General features: G+C 40.2%; 1 protein-coding gene across 1 annotated transcript in view; it reads right to left on the bottom strand.

Moving 5' to 3' along the window:
• The window catches only part of HYDIN (HYDIN axonemal central pair apparatus protein), a 388294-nt gene that overhangs the window by 256574 nt on the left and 108120 nt on the right, over positions 1–23600 (bottom strand). Inside the window, 5 exon segments of the mRNA XM_033218949.1 lie at positions 86–250; positions 2639–2774; positions 5212–5312; positions 7224–7459; positions 18498–18565. Of these exon segments, the coding sequence (XP_033074840.1) occupies positions 86–250; positions 2639–2774; positions 5212–5312; positions 7224–7459; positions 18498–18565 (706 nt within the window).

Here is a 23600-nt window from a genome sequence, read left to right as displayed (position 1 = left end):
CGGTGTGGGCCTTAAATGAGAAAGCTCAAAATGTTTGAGAAGCAGCACAGCAATTTCAACTGCAGTTCTGAAAATGGACTCTCACCAGAGGGGGGTCCTGGCTCCCAAAGATCGAGATGTAAACCGTGGATCTGTGTTCTCCAGTGACCTGGGTCTCCAGGGCCAGTGGTATGTGGATGGTGCTGCTAGGGGGGATGACCCCACTAGGGGTGGGGCTGGAAAGCAGCACAGCAGGCACCTCCTCACACACCTGGGGGAGAGAAAACCAGAGGGGTAAGGACAGCACAGCATGGAACAAATAGTGTATTCGCTTATTTTGAAGTAAGTGTTTTCCTGAGTCCATAGAGGTCTTTTAGAAATGCCTTATTATTCAAGCCAGTAAATGGGGATGAGCACCCCAATTGGGCCAAAAGGAAGTTTGGTTAAGTGGGGTGTGCATGAGGCCCAAAATTCAAAGTGCCCAACACAGCAAGATACAGAGTTATCCACAACACAAATAAGTTCAGGGCAACAGCTTTCCACTTTCCTTAGGAAAAGGAAAAGGTCCACTTTCCACTTTCCAAGTTCCTTAACCTGGCCCTCTGCACCCTCACACATCGTCCCGGCTCCCTCGCCCTTTGTGCTCAATAGAGGCCGCTAGTGTTTCCTGAATCCATGATGCTGCTTCTCACCTCCAATCCTTTGCACTTGTGGTGACTCCTCCTAGAATGTCCGTTCCCATCAACCCATCTGGCACACTCCTCTTGAATTCTCCCTCCATTCCTCAAGGGCTCTAGGGTGGGAACCTTTCCTCTGTCCCCAGGGAGCATCCTGTGCAGTCCTTTTCCACAGCATGCACTGGACAGCACCATGCCACCTGCATGTCCCGCTGACAACTTCTTAGCACACAGCAGGGGCCTCTCCTCTCTACATGCCCACTTTCTGACCCAAAGCATATGCTCAGTTTTTAAAGTGAGGAATGAATGAATGGATGAACGAATGAACAAGTGTCCAGTGTTGACCAGTGAATTTGTGTTTCTCAGAAACCTGTTCTGCAGCATATTACCAGCTTTTATGCAACAAGAACACAAATAAAAAATTTTAAATGCCACTGTATAATCTTGGGAACCATTTTTCAGAGCCTCTGCTGCTGGGGAGGAAGACAGAGCACACAGGTGTCACCTGCCTGGGGTACACCACAGTCTCTCTGCATCTGGTCTGGCCTAACATGGCCCAGTCTAACTCCTCCCTGTGGCGCAGTGCTCCACCGAGCCTTATGACAGCCTGAGGTCAGACTGATCTCTTTACCTAGATTTTGATATCTTGCTCATTATGGATTTTTTTGGAATTAATTTTGATTTCTTACAATATGGCATGGAAATACTAAGTATCTTGACTGAGTGCTTGGCCTTCCCTTAAATTCTGTGCCCAAGGCAAGTGCCTCATCCTATGCCCAGCCCTGCTGTGCAGAAGCAACTCCCCCTGACCCCAGATGCAGACTCCACTCTGAGTTCTTGAAATGATCATGCACTGAGAAGGGTTGACCTGCTGTGGCGCTTCTGAGTGAGTGTCAGACCCTGTCTCCCCTCACCCTCACCCTTGGCTTCTGGTTCTGTCTCAGAGAAACTCATAGAACCATTCTATTGATCTCTTACATAACAGCCCTGTGTCTCATGAAAGGTAGCTGTGTTATCCTAGCTAAGTCTATTTATTCTGTTTCAGATTAAACACACACATGACTGGATTTGCAGATGCCATGGATTGTCATTTTGGTTACTGTGAACATGATGCCTTTTTTCCCAAGTTTCCATTAGAAAAATACAATGACAACATCTGAAGACAAAATTCTGGCTGTGTTCTGACCAGCAGCTATCTCCTTCCTTTATCTGAATGTGGTAATTCTCTGCAGGAGCCTAAACCTGCCTTGGTTCTGTGGCCTTCATATTGCTGTTTTAACTCCCATTGATTTTGTAGCCAAATAAACCCCCACATGATATTTGTGCATACATTTTAGTTAGAATATTGTACTTATATAACTGAGTTTTATACCCAAATGTATTCTTGGTAAACTGCATCTCAGTAGTAACCTTCCATTACTGTAATCTGCACAGATTTTTAAAAAATTGTTTATCCATCTGTGTTTAACTGCTTAGTCTCCCACCTAGCTGGGTGTAGTGGCATATGGACAGATGCATTTCATAAAACATCAAGAGACAATTCCTCCTTTCTTATTCCTGTATTGTCTCTAGCTTTCTGGTCCAACAAATCTACTTATAAATATTGCATTACTTACTGATGCCATTCAAATCACAGCCATGGACATAATGAAAACTCCTAGCTCATTTCCCATGCATGGTTAGTTCACAGGCAATTATTTGCAGGTGCAATTCTGCATGTTGGCTTAATTGACACTTTCCCTTCTTTATCAAGGGTAATTTCCCTGGGAAATTAACAACAGTTTACACCTGCAGCTGTCCAGGCATGCAGCTAGCAATCCAACTACGACTTTATAACCCCATCCTTACGACTATCTAAGGGTTAAAAATCAGCATTACTTCAGGTCATGTGTTCAGGGATGTGGCACTTCAGAGGGATTTCTCTTTCTCATCAAGGGAACCCAATGGAAGAATTAATACTGAAGAAGGAGAAAGGAACTCACCTGAGGCTGGACCTCATAGAATCCTGGGAGGTCATCTTGATTGGCAAGCTGGAGTGTTTTCTCATACGGGTACTTCAGGAAGCAGTGCCCAAAGTCCACCTCTGTGTTGACCAGGTGGAGGGCAGGTACAACACACCTGCTCACAGAAGCCCATCACACAATTCAAAACAGAGAGCTTGTTTACATACAGAAAACATAGAGCCCCAAGTGAGATACATTTGTCAGTGTCACATGGTAGTTTTTCTCTAATAACTGCATTGGTCACTTTCAAAGCTTCTCTCCTCCTCTCTTCCCTGTCTCTTGGCCCCCAGTCACCATTTTTTAATCAAAAAAGGACTAGAGGCAGAACTCCTTGAAGAGCTGTCTGGTGGGTAATGACTCACATTTCCATTGTTTTATATATTTGGCCTTCTTTGGGCAAGGGGTGCCATGGCGCAAGATCCTTAGGGTAATGAATCTGTTTCCATGCCAAACAGGGTCAATGCCACCAGCATGTGGTCCTAAGTAGCTGTGACACTTTGGGCCAGTCAGAAAGCCCCCTAAGGACTAGCGACAGCTCACACCATCTAAATCACAGTAATAATGCTAATTCCTATGCAGAACAGCTGTCTTGGATGCAGAGGCTCAGGTGGCTGCTTGGTCCAGAACTGGCACTGTGACAGTGTTGTCAGTGTGCCAACATGGAGGGGGTGAGGTGGGGGGAGAGGGAGGGAGGGTTGTATGCAGGAAAGAGAGGAGTTGAAGCCCTGTGTTTGCCATTGCTCTATGATTAGGTGACTTGGATTTTATTTGCTGTCTGTGACTCTCAGTGTCTACTCTACCCTATGTCATTGTTTCAGTAGAGTGCAATGGTGAAGAGTAACAGCTTTTGAATTTGCAGAGCCAGCTTCAAAGACTGACCTTACTAAGTACAACCTGTGCAACCTTGGGCAAGCTGCTTTCTGTCTCAGAGTCCCATTTCTCTCATTGGTAAAACGAGGATAATTCTAGGGACTGATATTGGCATTATAAACTCTTCTTAGGGTGTTGGAAGAGCACAGCCCAGCACCAGGTAAGTGCCCAGTAAGAGGAAGTGAGCCTGTGGCAGAATCATGGCAGGCTGTCACTGCTGGCTCTCTGGAGAGAGTTACTTGAGGCTGCAGTTCTAAAAGCAATTCTTCTCTTAAGAGTCAGTGAGTAGTTCCTATAGATTACGCCAAAAATAAGGACATGAAAGAGCCTTTCTTTAACCCCAAAGTTTGTGATTTTGCATGAGTGTTCATTTTTAGTTGGAATGGAAGTTGTCTGTTGACCCAGTGACGTTCTTAAAGCTAATCCTTTACTGCTTGAAATACTGTGACTGAGAGGGGCTTATACTACTTGACTTGGGTCACAGAATAGAAGTAGAAAACTCACAGCCTCTTTCGACCTTTTTTTTTTTTTTTTAAATTTAGGATTTCCTATTGATAGTTGTAGGGAAAGGGGCTGGAAGTATCTGAATAAGCCTGCACAGAAAAGAAATGCAGGACTAGACTGAAAGGCAAACCTGGGCATAGAAAGGACCACATTAGGGTTTTTACTGTTTGTAAACAAAGGAAAAAATTAGGTCTTGAAGGAACACTAAGTAGGTCAAGGCAACACAGTGGGAACCCTAATTTAAGTTATTTCTGCACTGTTATTTATCTTCATCCAAGCCCAAGACACATGAAACGGTGTCGGTTATCTCCCCACCAACCAGCACATCTGCCCCATCTTTAAAGTGTATGTCTTCCTAAGATTTACAAGAGATCTGAATTTCAGAGATTGACATATTAGCATAATTATCAGTTTTACTCAGTCATTTTCTCTATTTCCTATATATAGCATTTTCATACATACACCTTAAAGTCCCAGATCTGGACACCGATTGCTTTGGGAAGAGTGCGGCCCCAGGATTTTACTTAGGATCACATCATTATTAGTCGATGACACCACTACCCTCATCAGCACTGCTGCAATGACTGTAGCCTGGTCAAAAAGACACAGTCAACAAATGGCTGAGCCAGGATTTTAACCCAGCTGCCTCTCTAAAAAAGAGAGAGGAGTTGGAGATGGTTCTGAGGAGGATGCATTGTTAAAGATGAGTCCCATCTTGGGGGCCCACTCCTATCCTGCAATTCAAGTCACAGCCACAGTGTCCCAGGGCAAGGACCTCTTGGCTCTACAATCTTCCATTGTAGGACTGACAGCAACACCTTCCTGTTGCATAACTCTGGAGCGCTATGTTGAAAGATGAAAACAAAAACGAGCAGCTCTTCACCTCTTCCTGCTAAAACCTTTCTGGTTACATACTTTGAAAGTCAGACCCATTAGAGAGGGTCTGACCCATTGCTTCACTATTCTCAGGATTCTTTGCCTAAGTTCTACAAGACACACACACCTCTTATCTCCACTAAAGGTGCGTTAGAAACATTTGCTACTTTGTCATTTGAATTCCCAGGAAGGCAGGACAAACCCAGTGTGCCTGGGTTGGCAGGCGAGCTGCCTTCTGGGAGGCAGCCCATGACTGGAGGCTCAGGGGAGACTTGGGAGAAGAGCAAGTTGGGGAGTGATACCTGGCTGTAATTAAGAGCGCCAGCACCTCTTCTCCAACGCCCTCCACGTCCACGACCAGTGCGAGCTCGTATTTCTGCACAGTGTTGGAACATAAGGTCACCTGGAAAGAAAAAGGTGGCAAGCTGCTCTTCTAGAAAGCACGTTCTCTCTACGGGGGGAGTTTCTAAAAAGCACGTTCTCTCTGCAGGGGGGAGAGGAGCCCCTGGAGGACTACGCTGATCGGTGTGGTTTCTAAGTGCTTTATGGATATATAGCATTTTACATTTTTAGTTGAACAAGTTACATTGTGGGGTCAGGACATGCTGGGTGTTTTCAAAGGCCAGGGTAGAAACCAAATGACTTTTAGTACAATGGCTTTGCTCATTTCTGAGGAGGTTTTGTCAAAGAAGCCACATACCTGCATAAGGGGAAAAATAAGCATGAACGATGAGCAATATCAAGCCAACTTTAATTACTGCAATTTAAATTGTTCCCCACTTCTGGGCTATATGAATTATGAAAATGTAATATACTAGTAAAACACTATAGCTCAAGTTCTCTTACAGTAAAATAAGTGGCAATAACCATGTCAGTTCCAGAAAATGGTGGAAGAAAGCAGTTAGTCTGCTTTACCAAAATCTTGCCCCCACCATCCCACATTCTTTATTACAGCAGAAAATAGAAAGTTCCAAAGAAAGGTCTATTTGAGGACAATAGAATGTGGTCAAAACATAAACAGATTTCAGAACTCATTGGTACTTAGATTCCAATTCTAGCAAGTTGGAGTTAAGTAGTAATGAATTGCACAGACAATTCATTTAAGAAGTTTAGCAGTTGCTAGGGGAGATTGAGGGTCAAGGGAGGCTGTTGGGGGGCTTAGAACATTTTACCCTGTGTTTTTATTTGCTGCTGTGAAGCTGTACATTTAGGCTTTCAGAAGCCTTGTTACGATTTTTAATTGCTTCAAAATTATATGTACTGGAAGAGATAGTTGCAAGTCTAGAAAACAGCTTCTGGCATGGGTTAAGGCTTTTCTATCTATAAATTATGTATCTGGTACTAATTAAAATGTTTTCAGTTGCAGAGGGGATCACTGGATGCTTTAAATTTGAATCCACAAAGACCTGGCTGAAATGCAGATCAGGAGGAAAACTGGAGCTTGGAGAAAGCTTTTCCAAATATAAAGGAAAAATAAATGAAGATGAAGTCATCGATTTGGAAAGAAACAGAGAATCCTAGTGTGACTGTAACCCCCTGTTTATGTATCTGGGCTGTGGCTAGAAGGAAGAACAAGTGGTTTTGGCAGAAGGCTGCTAGCAAGACGCTACATCTTTTAAAATCTTCCTGAGATACTTGGGAAGCAACAACAACAACAACAAACAACAACAGCAAAAGAAAAGAGGGAAGACAGTTAAGGATGAAATAATTCCACTGGTGGCACTGTGAGGCCATAACCAAGGCAAAGCACTATCCTGACTGCAGACAAAACATGGAAGGATGAGTATTCCTCAGTATAAGGAAGCTGAATTCTCATGGCTTTTCCTGTGGAACTCAAGATAAGGCACTGTTAGTGATACCACATCCACATCCACCATGAATGAAGTCCAGATTTGGATCACAAAGCTGAATAAACTGGATATCATCTTTGGCATAACAGTGGCCATATATTGGTATCTAAAGGATCTGAGTCTGAAGGAAAGATACACCTAAGTATCAATAAGTTCTGAAATCTGTTTATATTATTACCGATGGGTGTACTGTCTGGATAGCAGTGGCTTCACTAGAAATACCTAGAATCCACTCCCGTGGTGAAGGCAGTGCATCTAGATTAAGGTAAAGCCACTGGCGCAGTGCCCATTGCTTCGCCCAATGTATTTGTGTCTGGTTTATTTCCTTATAGGCTCACTTTTCCCTGTAAATTGACAGGTATCCCCTCCTGCTGACACTGGACAGCAGGAGGGGATGAGGGCCCAGTGGCTATTTTGAAGGCTCAGCTGCTTGGCTGTGTGTGCAGGAAGGCTATGCACTTTACCCTGATAGCAGCAAATCCCTGGGGGCGAATGGTGCCACAGTCAGGAGTGACGGTGAATTCTTTCGGTTTCATTGAGGATATTTCTTCCTTGGTCCAAGACGGTCTTTTGTGGTCTGCATTCTGCTCGCAATATGAAATGCTTTTACGGCCAAGGCCATCCCCAGGGACACGCAGTTTGAAAGCCATGGGGACCAAAGAGGTATTATTGAGAGAACATATCAAGGTATGAGGAAACCCTGGAAAATAAAATATGACGTGAGAAATAAAAGCCCCCCAACACCTCCCTTGACCCTCAATCTCCCCTAGCGACTGCTAAGCTTCTTGAATGAACTGTCTGTGCAATGCATTGCTACTTAACTCTAACTCATCCTAAATAATATTTTTATTATTTCATTCCATTAACACATTTTCATTCATTAACATATCTATTCTTTTATTTATGCATTCACTCAACGAATATTTGCTATGCATTTACTATGTGGGAGGTTAAACACCAGATACAAAACAAGCCCCTTGATTGCCATCCAGGCCCTTCTGGGGAGGCAGCCTCTGTTAGTAGTTTGCTGAGTAGTCTTGCAGAAGTATGTTTTGCATTTATTTCTTACATAAAAATATATAGTTTTGTATGGAATGATGCTTGCTCTTTTTATTTGCCAGTGTGTGAAAGAAAAAGCCTGCATGGTTTTGCCTGCTGGGTGACCCAGAGCTTGCCAAGACATGATGGAGTGTGTCCTGGACCTGACTGGGGATCACACTCGCAGGGCTGATGACACGGTAACAAAAAATAGCCTTTCCCAAGAGAGACTTTATGAACTGTTTTAGAGCCAGCCAGAGACTAACACCTGGCTTTTACTTCTCTTAGACAAAGCTGCTTTGTCATCATATTCAGCTTCGTTCCATGAGGCTCCTCTCTTGAGATGTGGATCTTCCTTGCTTGGCAAGCATACACTAAGCTCTGATTTTCTTTCTTTTCTTTTCTTTCTTTCTTTCTTTTTTTTTTGAGATAGAGTCTTGCTCTGTCACCCAGGCTGGAGTGTAGTGGTACAATCTTAACTCACTGCAACCTCCACCTCCAAGGTTCAAGTGATTCTCCTGCCTCAGCCCCCTGAGTAGCTGGGATTACAGGTATGTGACACCATGCACCACCACGTCCATCTAATTTTTGTATTTTTAGTAGAGACGGGGTTTCACCATGTTGGCCAGGTTGGTCTTGAACTCTTGACCTCAGGTGATCCACCTGCCTTAGCCTCCCAAACTGCTGGGATTACAGGCGTGAGCCACAGTGTCCAGCCACTAAGCTCTGATTTTTGATTCCCGAGGTAGCTATTGAATCTGACACCACTTTCAGAACAAGAAGAATAATCTATAGACACAGAAGAACAAAAATGCATATTTCTACTGGATGGAAATGCTACTCTTCTACCTTGAACTCTGCTGTAATAAAATGTACTTGGTCTCTTGGAGTAATAACTGTTGCTGTCAAGGGTATTTTGAGTTGATCTACTTCTGCCTCATGTCTCAGTTTTTGTCTACACATTAGGCCATTGGAGGAAACACATTCATGTGTCCTTTGTGATAACACTCCTGCCAACCTACTTGGAAGATAATCTTTCATGGAAAAAGAACTGTGAGATTGAATGCACTTGAAGGGTTATTCTTGGAAATTCCAGAGGAATTGCTTGAAAGTCAGTTTCACAATCATGCTACATGTGAGTTTCCTGAACTTACCAAATAACGACCCTTGAAATTGTAGATGGCTTACCCTTATTTGATCTGACCATTTGTGAGTTAGATGTTCTGTGAATGCGGAGCATATTATGGAAAGTGGGTTCTATAAAGATTCACGTGGGTCTTCCAAACCATTGCTCAGACTGCTTCCTTAAAGCCAGAACTTTTTCACAGAATAAAGCCAATTATGACCTTCTAATTACAACAATTTCTTGTACTAGTACCTGTAATATCCCATATTGCTTGTCAAGAAGCCTAAAGGAAGGGGATGCTGATTTGTTAAAGACTGAAGGTCATTAATAAGAACGTTATTCCTAGGTTTCTAGTTGCAACCAATCCTAATACTATTCTATCTACAGTTCCACCTGAATGCAAGTACTTTACAGTTGTAGACCTCTATGCTCCCCTTTTCAGTGTCTAGTAAATTAAAAAGTCAATATTTATCTGCCTTCTCCGCAAATAATTAACAACATAATTGCACAGAATGTCTCAAGGATTCACAGAGGCACCTGATCTTTCTCCCAATACTTGTATAATGATTTAAAACACAACATTCTCAAGAGGTTAAATTCTCCTTCAAGATGCTTACTTTCACCTGACCTAAAAAGCCCCGAAGAAGAGCAGCAGAAACTAGCAGTGGAAGATCACAAGGCTGTGAAGGAAAAATTACAGTTCTTTAAAAATATGGTCTATTATTTGGAACATGACCTTTCTACTAAAGAATGGACCCTATCTAATGAGAGTATTAAATTGAGTCATCAACATGCAGGACTAAACACTAAATTATAATTGAGAGACTTTGAGGGATTCATGGAATATTTTAGACAATGGATTTTTAATTTTTCTAGTAGAGTAAAAATCTCCACAAAGCAAAGGGAACTGTGTTGGCAGATCATTACGCAAATCAGGTGGCATTTTTGTCATTGTCCATAGACATAATTCAGAATATGGGAGATCAATAAGCACATATATCCAACTCATTTTGGACATATAAAATTTAGCCTCAGATTTAGAAAACAAACATTGCCTAACATTGGGAACCTCTGTTCATTCCAATGGTCTCTGGAATACCAACTATGTCCCCAAATCTAAGATGGTCTTTGACAAAAATGTTTTACCTATGGTAAAATAGAAGAGATGAAATAATCTCTGAATAAGAATCAATGGGGAAATTTCTCCTCTGTAGCTGGGGATGTGGCTGGCTCCTGCCTCACTTCCTGCTACTATATCCAGAAACATTGTACAAGTGGGTTGTGGGTCTCTGGAATATATGTGGACTGGGCCCAAATCACAAAGTTCAGAATATATGCTTGTAATTGTAAATTCTTTGGATGGGTTTGAGCCTTTCTGTACAGAAAGATCACTGCTATGACCGTGACTAATAAATTGTAGACTATAATTTTCCCACCTGGGGAATGCCACCTTACACGACAAGAGTTAAAAAGAATTTTATAGTGTGTTAGCCCTTTGATAAAAATTTCACAATCCACAATCTTTGGGAAATGTAAAGCATAAAAATAGTATTACTGATCTTAAGTTGGCCCAGTTCTTTGAGGTTCTCATCATTCCTTGATGAAGAATTTTATCTTTAGCTCTGATGGCCATCGGATCTGATTAGCTCCCTCTGTAACTCATACACTATTCACTTTATGAAATAATAACTAGAAGATCCATGTGATTACAAGTATTTCATCAATTTGAGTCAACCTTGCTTCATGCAGACATAACAAAATATTGTGAGACCCAGCTCATCTCTAAGTTTAAGAAGACTTAATCCTACAATCCCACCCTTAGAAGTCCTCCCCTCTTTCTACCTGAAGAATGAGTACCCTGAAAAATACAGCAATGAAGGTCTTCTTCAGAGCCTTCTAACTGACCTCGCGGTTAAATTATGAGGTGGATATCTGAGGAAAAAGATGCCCATGGAAGCTAAATTATTGGCTGAAGACATGTTGAAAAATACTCTCACTGGAGATCTCAAATAGAGGTTTTCTAAAAAACAGAAAAAACCTTCAGAAGCAGATGACCCTCAGAAATAGACTGCTATTTCAAGTCCCTTAGAACAAGCAGACTTTACCCACAGCAGATAGCTTCTGCTCAAGACTGATGGGATGAGATTTTGTTAGATGCCTGACGTTACTGATTCTCACACTCTCCCTTGTGTGCTTTTGTTTTTATCATTTTGCCTTTTTACTCCTTGTTTCCTATCTTAAGGTTATACAATTTTGATACACCCTGTGATGTCTTCCTTACTGTTATCGACAACTTGTTTTGGGCATGTTTTGCTCACACCTACTATGATCTCTTCTGCCAACCTTTCTAAGATCATTCTGTGATCATTACAATCTGGTCTTGCTCCCGACTTCCTACTTTACACCCTCCTAAGGTCAACTTAGATATTTCTCTTTGAGCTACATACTGCCAGTTTATATCAGTGCCACAGAAGAGACACCGGTAATGCATCTTTCAATGCTTTATCTGAACAACTCTGTCCCCAAATCCCAGATAGTTTATCATATTTTGTAATAACTTCTCTGTCCACATTATTCAATGGCCGAGTTCAATAAATACTTGGAGGTTTTCAAATTCCTTATTTTCATTCAACACATCCTTGTACCTCCTGAAAAACAGTGGGTTTGCAGATATTTATCTGGGCCTTTAGTGTATCAGCTAGCATGCCAGTTGTCATTTGGTCCATTTATTTTTGACCCATCCAAGGATTCATCTGTGCCTCAATGTTCCTTCAAGGACAATCACCACCCAATTCTATTATCTGACTCTCTCATGCTACTGCAGCTGTAGTCAACAGAACTAATTACTGGTTATGTCATCCAACATCCAATCCTACCATCAAAAATCTTTATGGCCATAGAAATTTCAGAAACCAACATATAGTACTATTTACCCACCACCCATCTATCACATCATCATCAATTCCAGCAGACCCTGATGCAAAATCTATATCTTCACCACCAAGCAAATGAATGCCACACCTCCAACCCTAATCTGTAACAGACTTCTTTTCAGGACTGGAACTTAATGCCAATACAGGGATAATACTGTCAACTTTAGTTAGCTTCAAGTATTCCCCAGCACTATATTAGCCTCTGCAAACCTTTTTTAACCCCACCCAATATGTCTGTCATTCTGAAACAACTAAAATATTCCTCCAATTCTTGGCTTACTTCTGGAACGATCAGTCTCATTTTTTCATCAGGAACTATATGCATCCCTATTCCTGAGCTAATAACAAGCTTATGCTCATCTGTCTCATTAACGCCTTCCTACTTGCACATGTGGGGTAATAATTAGAAAGCTTCAAATGTGGCCAGGCATGGTGGTTCACACCTGTAATCCCAGCACTTGGGAGGCAGAGGCAGGTGGATCACCTGAGGTCAGGAGCTCGAGACCAGCCTGGCCAACATAGTAAAACCTCCCGTCTCTACTAAGAATATAAAAAAAATTAGCCAGGTATGGTGGTAGGCACCTGTAATCCCAGGTACTTGGGAGGCTGAGGCAGGAGAATTGCTTGCTTGGGAGATGGAGATTGCAGTGAGCCAACATGGTGCCATTGCATTCCAGCCTGGGCAACAGAATGAGACTGTCTCAAAAAAAAACAAAAAAGAAAGAAAGAAAGAAGGAGAGAGAGAGAGAGAGACGGACGGAGGGAGGGAGGGAGGGAGGGAGGAAGGAAGGAAGGAAGGAAGAAAGTTTCAAAGTTTCAAAGTTTCAAATGCCTCTCCACATCCTCCAGTGCCACCATGCTTCTTTGTGTCTGATTGATGAGACCAATCCACCTGGGGAAATAATGGTACTTTGTTGGAGTCATGAGGCTTCAACTGTGGGGGTCATATAATTGGAAATTATCACAAAATTGTCCCTCACTTTGGTTGATGCAGTGCAGACTCCAGAAGCAAAGCAAAGTAGCCTAAATCCACTGACCCATGTGGTTTTGAAAACCAGATTGCCTTAGATTTCCTGTTGGCAAGCCCAAAAGGTATGTTATTGCTGACATTTCCTGCCACAATACAGAGAAGATTAAAGAATTTATAGCATTCATAGCTAAACTAAAAGAAAATATAACTTGGGTTTTGAAGGCACATTAAGTTGGTTTTTGAGATAAGTTTCCATGTCTGAGGTTTGGGAAATCTTGGGGGACATGGTTCTGCAGTGTCTTCTGGCCTCTTGTATAGCTGCTATATCATCAAATGGTTCAATAAGATATATACAACAAAAGAAAAGTAAACTGTTTCTAATTTTCAGCTAAGCTAATTACCAAAACTTTCAGCTGAACCAGCTATGAGGAACAGCTGTTGATTTTTATTTCTATAGCTCAAGGAAACTATGGATAAATTACCCAATGATAATCTTTCCTGTGTCCTAATAAAGGAGGCCCAAATAGAAGATGGTTAAGGGAAAAACCTATCTAACCTTGGAGCATGCGTACCTGGTTTTGTGTGACCCAGAGCTCCCTAACATCAAAAATCCCATTCTAGATCTGATGAAGAATAATGTTATCAGTGTCATTGTTTTGAAAATGAATAAGAGCCTTTCAATTGGCACACAGGTTATTCTTTAAATGGACACACAGGTTATTCTCTTATTTGGCATACAGCATACAGGAAAAGGAGGCGATGATATCAGAGTTCTGGCAAACAGGAAGAGGAAGTGGAAAGGCTACTCCTTTTGTCTCAGTGGAGTGTGGGAAGGGGAAGAATAACAGAGAAGCCAGATGTGTACATCATGGCATCTGCCTTACAGGCCAGAATCTCAGGGATAGGGTGGCTAAATAGGTTGAGGGGATGCTGGAAGCAAAGGGTCTTCTGCCTAGCTTTCTAGTTGGGAATCTCAGAGCAGACCACTTCACAGAACATCCTCATACCTGCCTGGGGCAGCTAACTCAGGATAAAAATGGTATGCTTAGGTCAAAAGGGAATCTTAGTACTCAAGTATCTCTCAGTTCCTGTGTGGCTGGAGAAGGACCCAGGCATTACACATGTATACATGGCACCCTTCCTCCCACGCATGGTTCTGGAAGGTAGTTGGATTGAGAACAGTGAACCTTGCCATGGGTCTACAACAGGGTTGCCATAGCAAGAGGCCAGACAACCATACCTCAATGGCTATGAAGGGAGAGGAGAGTTTAGGCCAACACTGTCCAATGGAAATACAATGCAAAACACAAATAGGTGACATTAATTTTAACAACATAGTATATTTAACCCAACATGTCAGAAATATCATTTCAACATGTAATCAACAGTATTTTACACTTACAGCACATCTCAGTGTGCTCAGTAGCTTCATGGGGGAAGCACAGGTCTAGCTCTAGGGAGGATGGAGTCAGTGGAAGCCAAGTCAGTGTTGGCTCTGATGGAGCCAAAAGGACAAGCCATCAGTGTTCCCACAATACCTCAGTGGAAATGAGCACCACGGGTAAGTGGTTAGCTAGATGAGGCACCCACAGGCCAGCGTCTCAGTGCTCCCCAACTCCTGCCATGCTTGCTTGGTAGAGTGGGAACACATGAGAAATACTAGTTGGATTATAAAAAATATTCATATTTTCTTCACAAAAAACATCTAAGATGATTGAGATTAAGCATCTTTTAATATGTCTTTCATAGACCTTCTATTCTGTTTATACACTTACCGATTCATACCTATTCATCTATTTTGCCAATTTTTCTATTGGATAATTTCACTTTTCCTCATGGATTAGCAGGAGTTAGTTTCACATATTCTGAAGGTTCATGTATTCTGATTTTAATACTTTGCCTATTATTTGTGTTGCAAGCATTGTCTTTTTACTGTATTCCTGAAATCTTTTGTTTGGAAATTTGCTTAATGCTAGGGAGCCACACTTACCAACCTTTTTCTTTATGGCTTTTGCATTGGGCATCTTGTTTAAGACCTTCACACTTGCTAGCATATAAACATAACTACCTATATTTTCTCCTGATATTTTAAAAAGTTTGTTTTTCACAGTTAGCTGTGTAATAGAGCTGAGATTTTTTTCTGTGAAAGATCTGAGGTAAAAGTCTCACTTTTCTATGATTTCCCATTGATAACCAGTTGTTTCTCCGCCTTTTAGGAAGCAGCTCACGCCTCCGCTGATCTGAAATTTCACAATGAGCATGTGTGAATTCCCCTGTAGTCATGGCTTTGTTTCTATTAGTCTATTTGCCTATGCTTTAAAGTACATTTTAATATCTGATAAAGTCCACAGTCATTGGTCTTTGTTTCAAAAATTTATTGGCTCTTTCCGTGAATTTTTCCCCAGGGAATTAGCCAATTATCTTCTTCCTGTAGTGTCTGCACATTTATTGTTAGGTTATTATATAGTTTTACATTCTTAAATGACATTTTTCTATTATATTTTCTAGTTAATCATTGCTGATGTATTTAAAAATCTACTTTTTAATAATATTTTGCTTGAATACCTTGCTAAACTCTTATTAGTTCTAATGCCCTGTCAGTTAATTACCACAGTTTTTCTAGGTAGAGAATACTACATTCTACAAACTATGATAGTTTTGTTTTTTTCTTTTCAACTACTTATCTTTTATTTCCTTTTATTTTCTTATCATAATGGCTTGGACCTCCAGGACAATGTTATATGATAGCTTGAGAATAGTTTTTTGGTTTTGCTTTTTTGCCTCTGAAAATGAATGAGAATGCTTTCAACATTTAATTGTAATATCCCAGTCCCCAGAATAGTGTCTAGAACATAGATAAATTAATATTACGAAATGTACGTTACTACGTGAACAAAGGTCCCCATTAAATACATTTTCCCACTATAGGTTTTTTCTATTTTTCATTCATCATATTAAGGAATTTCCCTCCTACTCCTAGTTTTCTAAGAATTTTTATTTCTAATTATGAATGAGTGTTGGATTCTGTGGAATATTTTTCTCAGCATGAACTGCGATGATATAAATTGTGGTAAATTACATGAATGGATTTCCTGTTATTAAACCATTTTGCATTTCTGGGATAAATTCTACTTGGTCATGATGTAATTTTAAAAATGCATCTCTATGCATGTGATTTGCTAATGCTTTAAAATCAATGTTCATAAGAGAGATGGGTCTATATTTTTCTTTTCTTGTGTTGTTTTACTGTGAATTTGTCTCCTAAAATGAGTTAATAGCTTTCTACATTTTTCTGTGATGTGAGATACATCCATTTCTTCACCATTTGGTAGAACACACTTGTAAAGCTGTTTGACCTAGTGTCTTTTCTTCAGGGGTGGATACTTGATTTCTTTTTCAGTATATTCTATGATTATTTTTCTCTTCAGGGTCTCCTCCTTGTGGTAATTTTAATAACATATATTTTCCCCCAACTCATCCATTTCTCCTATTTTTAAAGCATTCTCTTATCTGTTTTTACTGCCTTAAATATCTGCAATTGTTATTTCTTTCCTGGTTCCTAACGAGAGTTATGAGGGTTTTGTTGTTGTTGTTGTTTATTTGTTTTTTAGAGACAAGGTCTTGCTCTTTTGCCTAGGCTAGAGTGCAGTAGTGCAATCACAGCTCACTGCAGCCTCCAACTCCTGGGCTCAAGAGATCCTCCTGCTTCAGCCTCTTAGGTAGCTGGGACCACAGGTATGTACAACTACACTCAGCTGATTGCTTTTTTTTTTTTTTTTGTAGAGATGGGGTCTTGCTATGTTGCCTGGGCTGGTCTTGAACTCCTGGGCCTCCCAAAGTGCCAGGATTATAGATGTGAGCCACTACGCCTGGCTGATGTTGCCCAGATTTGCTGAGTTACAGCAAAATTGCTGGTTATCTCCCACTATCCTTTTCCTTCTTCAGGAAGTAACAAAATCCCTAAGCTCTGGTTGTGAATGTGGCCAACCAGAGTGAGGCTGTATTTCCTAGCCTTATGTGCAGCTTGGTTGTGGCCACACAAATAAGTACTCATCAATGGGATATAATGGGGCGTACCCTTTCTTTTAAGACCTTCCTGTCTCTTCCTCCTTTCTGCTGGCTGGAATGTGAGTATGATGGCTAAGGTTAGAGCAGAAATCTTGACCAAGACATAGAAGCTACATGCCACCTATGGTGGAGCCACAGAATCAAAGAAGCAACCAGCTGCACACCATAAGGACAAATGTTTTTCTTCAGTTTAGAAATTCTCAGCCGCCATCTCTTCAAATATTGCTCTTTGGCCATTTTCATTCTTTCTCCATCTAGAATTTCTATTAGATACAAGTTAGAACTTTTAAACTTAGAACTTGTATCTATTATATATAAGTTAGTTGGAACTTTTAAATCTTATTTTCCATGTCCCTTTATTTCCCTTTCATATAGTCTAACTCTTTTGCTTTCAGTGCTACATTCTGGATGAATTTCTCAACATTAGTTTCCTGTCAATATGTAAGTTTTATGTCTGTCAGTGTTTGGGGAGCTCAAGTGGAAGGGACAGGTAGGGCATGGAGGAGTCTCACAATTTAGGATGCTGACTTGTACTTAATTGCTTGATATCAATACAATACTCCTACTCTCAGCTACACCTGGTGTCCAGCAATCCATAAGTCCTTTGGCTCATCCACTTCATGTATAAATGTCTAGTCTTATGCCAGTGTGGGAGAGGCATAGTTGCCAAGCTGCGTAGAATGAGGGTAGGTAATGGATGGGGATTGAACAGCTGCATCTAGGATCTAAAACTCAGGCCGCATCTAAGGATCATGCAAAAGGAACATATCAACTGTTCAAAATAAATGTATTTATTTTTAAATTGCAGAGCTACCATAAAAACTCTTTAGTTAGTGAGGATAATTTCTTATAAACAAAATCTGTCCCATAGGTATATCTAAGAGAGTGACTACACTTTGTCAAATATATATTACTTTGAGTATCTTTACCAATTATTTTTTATCTTATCACAATGTGGCTTCCGCTGCCACCACTGTTAAAACTGTAACTTGAAATCACTAGTGACCTCTACTACTCAACGTAGAGCACATTAAATGAAGCAATTCATGTTAGAAGTAGCCCCATTTATAAAAATCAATACCTGCACTTTAAAAGCCCTGTGTTTGTGATGTATTTATGGCCATTGGCACTCACTAGAAACTGTAGATACCTCAAAGCAGAAGAGCATTTTGAGGAAATCAGTGGCATCTTGGGGATAGGCTTCTCCTTTGCCATATTCTACTGAAATGTACTATATTAGGGGCCTTGATGTTTTCTAAGGGTCTGACTTCTAGATAAAAGAGTTTCAGATATTCTTGGAGCTCAATAGTGGGCTTACCACTGATATATAGCATTTACATTAACATTTCAGAGCTGAACAATAGAGTAGATTCCAAACAATGAATCAGTATGAGATTTCTTGGCGGTAACTGACTTGGGATGGTTGTGTGGACTCTGTTTCCTTACGCAGGGCAATCAGATATACGGCATGTGTTCTGAATGTCCTTGTGCTGGACTTTGTATTCCAGGGATGTGGAAGGGGGGTCCTTTGTAAACCTTCCTCCTTCCATGTAGAGAAAAGGAATCCTATTCAATTTCTAATTTAAAATGGAAAATTACTCACCAAAGGAAACATCACCAAAGTGCAGAGCTGGAACATTAAAATGGAAGGTAGGTCCAATGACACAGCCTCTGGAAGGAGGAATACAAGGTGGGGGAGAAGGAGAGAACCCAGTGAATCAGAGTCACAATCAGGAAGTGGGGCAAGGATAAGTACAAAAACCATAGCTTGACATTATGTCAATTATAGTATCCAGGATTTAAAGAAATGATGACATGATGATGGTCTATCACAGTGGTTCTTAAAATTCTCTTTCATGATTCAAACCATGGGTTTTGACAAATAATGCTGTGGTTAACTTACTGTCTTATTTCTACCAATGAATAGGTGAGGGGCAGAGCAGATGGATCATCAAACAAGGGCACAAAATGTTGTTATTTTGAATGAGACACACATCATGTAAAGTTATCAATGTGTCGAGAAATAAAAATTATAGGTCTAATCATGCAATACACATCAAAGACTATCACTATATTAGTTATCCCTGTCCATGCTGTCATATAAACTGTTCCAATTCCGCTCCTACCACTGTGACATTCCTACCACTGTGACATTTACTCACTGTGATGTTGGCCAGCCACTTTATCTCTATCAGCTTCTGTTTCTCTTCCTCATGTATAAAAAAGAGGACTGGACTAGGTGACATTGAATGACTCTTTACTGTAAATGTTGGTCTATTTCTCTCTCAGTGCAAGGTTTCATGATCTTGGAGAGATGCTCTAGCTTAAAATAAATAATAGAGAGATTCTATGACTTCTAGCTTAGAAGGCATGGTAGATAGAATAATGGCTCCCAGAGATATCTATGTCCTAATTCCCAGAACCTATGAATATATTAGGTTACATGGCAAAGAGGAATTAAGGTAGCAGATGGAATTAGGGTTGCTAATTAACTGAATTTAAGATGGGGAGATTATCCTGTCTTATCCTGGTAGGCCCATTGTAATCACAAGGGTGATATTAAAAATAGAGGACAGAGACAGAAGAGGAGGTCAGAGTGCTGCAATCTGAGAACTCAACCTGGCTTTGAACACAGAAGAAGGAAACCATGCATCCAGGAATGTGAGCAGCCTCAGAAAGCCAAAAAAGGTTAGGAAATGGGTTCCCCTCTAGAGCCTTCAGAAGGAAACACAGCCCTGCCAACACTGATTTTAGCCCAGCTAGACCTGCATTAAGGCTATAAAACTGTAAAATATTAAATATGTGTTGTTTGAAGCTACTAAATTTATGATAATTTGTTACAACAGCAAAAGAAAACTAATCTATTAAGTTATCTTGTTTACCTTCAGAGAAACAATTATTTTTCTCCATGATCCATCTCTGTAGGCCAAAAGCAAGAACTGAAAAGTGTCCCATCTGTGTGGCAAAACTTTTAAATGTTATAGACACACAGATAGCATAAAACACATTAAGCAAGAATCTTTTAATTCACCAAGCTCCAGATGTTGTATGTGTCATACCATGCAGAATATGATGGTGTCTTAGTGGTACTTCCAGTTGCTCCAGCTCTGACCATAATGTGATGAGAGGTTGTTGTAAGCCTGGGAGGAATGGCCACAGCAAAGACTCACTGCAACAAGTTTCAAGTGTAACTTTCTCATGAGCATTTATTATATTTCACGCTGATGATCGAAAGTGATTTTAAAGGGAGTAGTTGGGACTCAGCCAGGAATTAGGATCCAGTTGAGAATGAAGTCAACAAACAGGCCGGCAGGCTATATGCTTCACTTGAAAAGAAGCTTTTGGGGACCAAAGTAACAAACAGACCAAAAGTGTCTGCCTGACATGCACGAGATGCTAAAGAAAGTAGGAAAGAAGTTTAAAAAATGTACACGAAGCAGACATTTAATCAATGCAGAAGTTTAAACAACCAGAGATACATGACACTTGTCCAAAGGCACATGTAACTGAGGGAACTGTGGCTGAACAATCCCTTCTGGACTTAGATATGGTCACATTAATTCTCACAGGGATTCAGAATGTTAGGACAGTCTATGCCAAGGTTGTGCCATAAATCAATGCAGGGGTCTGTTAAAACTATAATTTGAAAGAAAAGAGAGAGAATGATTCAATTATTACAATATGTAAGTGAGACAAGTTGAATACAAAATATATCTGTGCTATGGTTCAAACTTTATAAAATCACATATGTAAAAATAGGAGGGAAGAAAATTGCTTATGGGTAATTTTTAAAAATCACACTAATTTTACAGTGTTGTTTATCCAACCACTGAAAATACTGTGTCATGAATTGGAAGAGTAAATAGGAAGAGTAAAACTATATTTGTTATGATCTTTCAAGGCATACTAGCTAAAATACTAGCTTATGCGGTATTGAGAAATGAGTACCTGGCAATAAAAAAGAAACAAAATTCCAGAACCTACAATATTAACTTTATAGACATTTCCTGGGCTATGAGGCCCAAGAAAGTATTTCTGACAAAGTAAAATAACAAGTCAAGTCAGTGCTAACGTGTGGAGCTGAGAACAGATGATGTATTATTATACAGGCATTTTTACCCTTTATGAATAGACATTTATTAATGACACTAGATTTTTAGCAGGTTTTCAAAATTGTTGCTAGTGGTTTGAAATGCTAGAAACCACTAACAATGCAACATTATTGGACACAAGAAACACTAAGCTTTAAAGGAAGTGAACTGAGGAGGAAATTTAGGTAAGTCTATTTCTCTTAGCAATCGATCATGAGTTTGGTGATAAATCCCCATAAAGATTCTTTCCATAGTCAGGTTCTGTTGAAAGAAACTAGAAATGAACATCCAAAATCAAGAAGTGGTGTGTGAATTTTGGTAAATGGAAATGTCCAGAAGATAGAACGGGAGGCTTACCCTCCACAGTGCAGGTGGAGTACTAACTAGTCCAAGTTCACTTGTGAGCAGATTTCTGGGAGATCCCTAAATCCTATTATTCACAGTGGAGAACCCAAGTACACCTTAACTTATTTAGACATTGCAAGTGACATGCATGACTACTCTGGGATCTTTAGGAGAAGAGATCAGAGATTTAAAAAATTCAACCAGGAAATTACAGAAGTATTGCTCACTATTACAGGCTCCTGTGTTGTTTTTCTTTAAATGACAGCTTCATTGACATATAATTCACACATCATAAAATTCACACATTTAAAGTGTACAAATCAATGTTTTTTGTATATTCACAAATATATGCAACCATCACTACAGTCAATTTGAGAACATTTTCATCACCTCAAAAAGAAACCTCATGCCCTTTAGCTGTCACAATCTATCCTGCACCCACCAGCCCTAGGCAACCACTAATCCAACTCAGATCTACATAGATTTGCCTATTTTAATCATTTCATACAAATGGAATCATGTAATGTGTTGTCTTTTATGACTGGCTTTTTTCATAATGTTTTCAGGGTTCATAATGGATGAACCTTATTTTCAAGGTTTATAATGGTGTCACCATGGCTGAACCTTGAAAACATTATCACAAGGGAAAGAAGTAGTCACAAAAGACCGTGGTAGCAAGGTTCATCCATGCTACCGTGTCGTAGCATCTATCAGTGCTTCATTTTTTTTTTCATTCCTTTTTATGGTCAAATAGCATTCCATTGTACGGATATGCCACATTTCATTTATCTTTGGCTACTATGAATAATACTGTTATAAATATTCATGTACAAGTTTTTGTGTGGATATATGCTTTCATTCCTCCTGGGTATATACCTAGGAATGGAATTGCTGGTCACATGGTAACTCAGTGTTTACCTGTTTGAGGTGCTGATAAACCATTTTCTAAAGTGGCTGCCATGTCTTACATTTCTAATTATCAGTGCATGGGGGTTCTCATTCCCCCACCTTTTCGTCAACACTTATAGTAGTTCCTCATCTGTAGTTTTGACTTCCTGTTGTTTCAGTTACTTATGGTCAACACGGTCCAAAAATATTAAATAAAAAATTTCCAGAAATAGATCACTCATACATTGTTAAATGCCTGTCATTTTGAGTAGTGTGATGAAGTCTTGTGTCATCCACTGTCTGTCCAGCCTGGGTCATGAATCACCCTTTTGTCCAGTGTATCGATGCTGCATGACGCTGCCCTCTCTTTAGTCACTTAGTAGCTGTCTTGGTTATCAGATCAACTGCCACAGTATTGCAGTGCTTGTGTTTGAGTAACGCTAATTTTACTTTTGCACTTTGGGGCCTAAAAATGCAGAGAAAGGGGAATTACTGTATTTTCCATTTTAAGATTATAGACATCCAAGTGAGTGTGAAGTAGTGTCTCATTGTGGGGTTTTGATTTACATCTCCCTGAGGATTAATGATGTTGACAGTCTTTTCATGTGTTATTGGCCTTTTGTATATCTTCTTTGAGAACTGTCTGCTTAAACGCTTTGTCCATTTTTAAATTGAATTATTTATTGAGTTAGAATTGTCTAGTAATTTATTATTGTCCCTTATCAGATATATGAGTTGCAAATACTTTCTCCCATTGTGTAGGTTGTCTTTTCACTTTCTTAATAGTATCCCCTTTGCAGCACAAACTTTTTTACATTCTGATGAAGTCTAATTTATTTATTTTTCCTTTGGTTGCTTGTGCTTAGATGCTGATTATCTGAAAACTATTGCTTATTTGGTTTTTGGATATGGATATTTATCCCTATGTTTGTTTGTTTGTTTGTTTGTTTTTGAGATAGAGTCTCACTCTGTCACCCAGGCTGGAGTGCGGTGTCACAATCTCCACTCACTGCAATCTCCGCCTCCTGGGTTCAAGTGATTTTCCTGCCTCAGCCTCCCAAGTAGCTGGGAATGCAGGCACACACCACCATGCCCAGCTAATTTTTTTGTATTTTTAGTATAGACAGGGTTTCACCATGTTGGTCAGGCTGGTCTCAAACTCCTGACCTCAGGTAATCTGCCTGCCTCAGCCTCCCAAAGTGCTGAGATTACAGGCATGAGCCACTGCACCAGGCCTATCCCTATGTTTTCTTCTAACAGTTTTATAGTTTCAGCCCTTACATTTCAGTCTTTGACCCATGTAGAGGCAGTTCCCTTCTACTCCTAGTTTGTTACTTTTTTTTAATCATAAAAGGGTGCTGAATTTTGGCAAATGCTTTTTC

Source organism: Trachypithecus francoisi, unplaced genomic scaffold (genome assembly GCF_009764315.1).
Source record: "Trachypithecus francoisi isolate TF-2019V2 unplaced genomic scaffold, Tfra_2.0 Lachesis_group10, whole genome shotgun sequence".
In the NCBI taxonomy this organism is placed as follows: domain Eukaryota; kingdom Metazoa; phylum Chordata; class Mammalia; order Primates; family Cercopithecidae; genus Trachypithecus; species Trachypithecus francoisi.
This window is presented reverse-complemented; position numbering and strand designations above follow the sequence as displayed.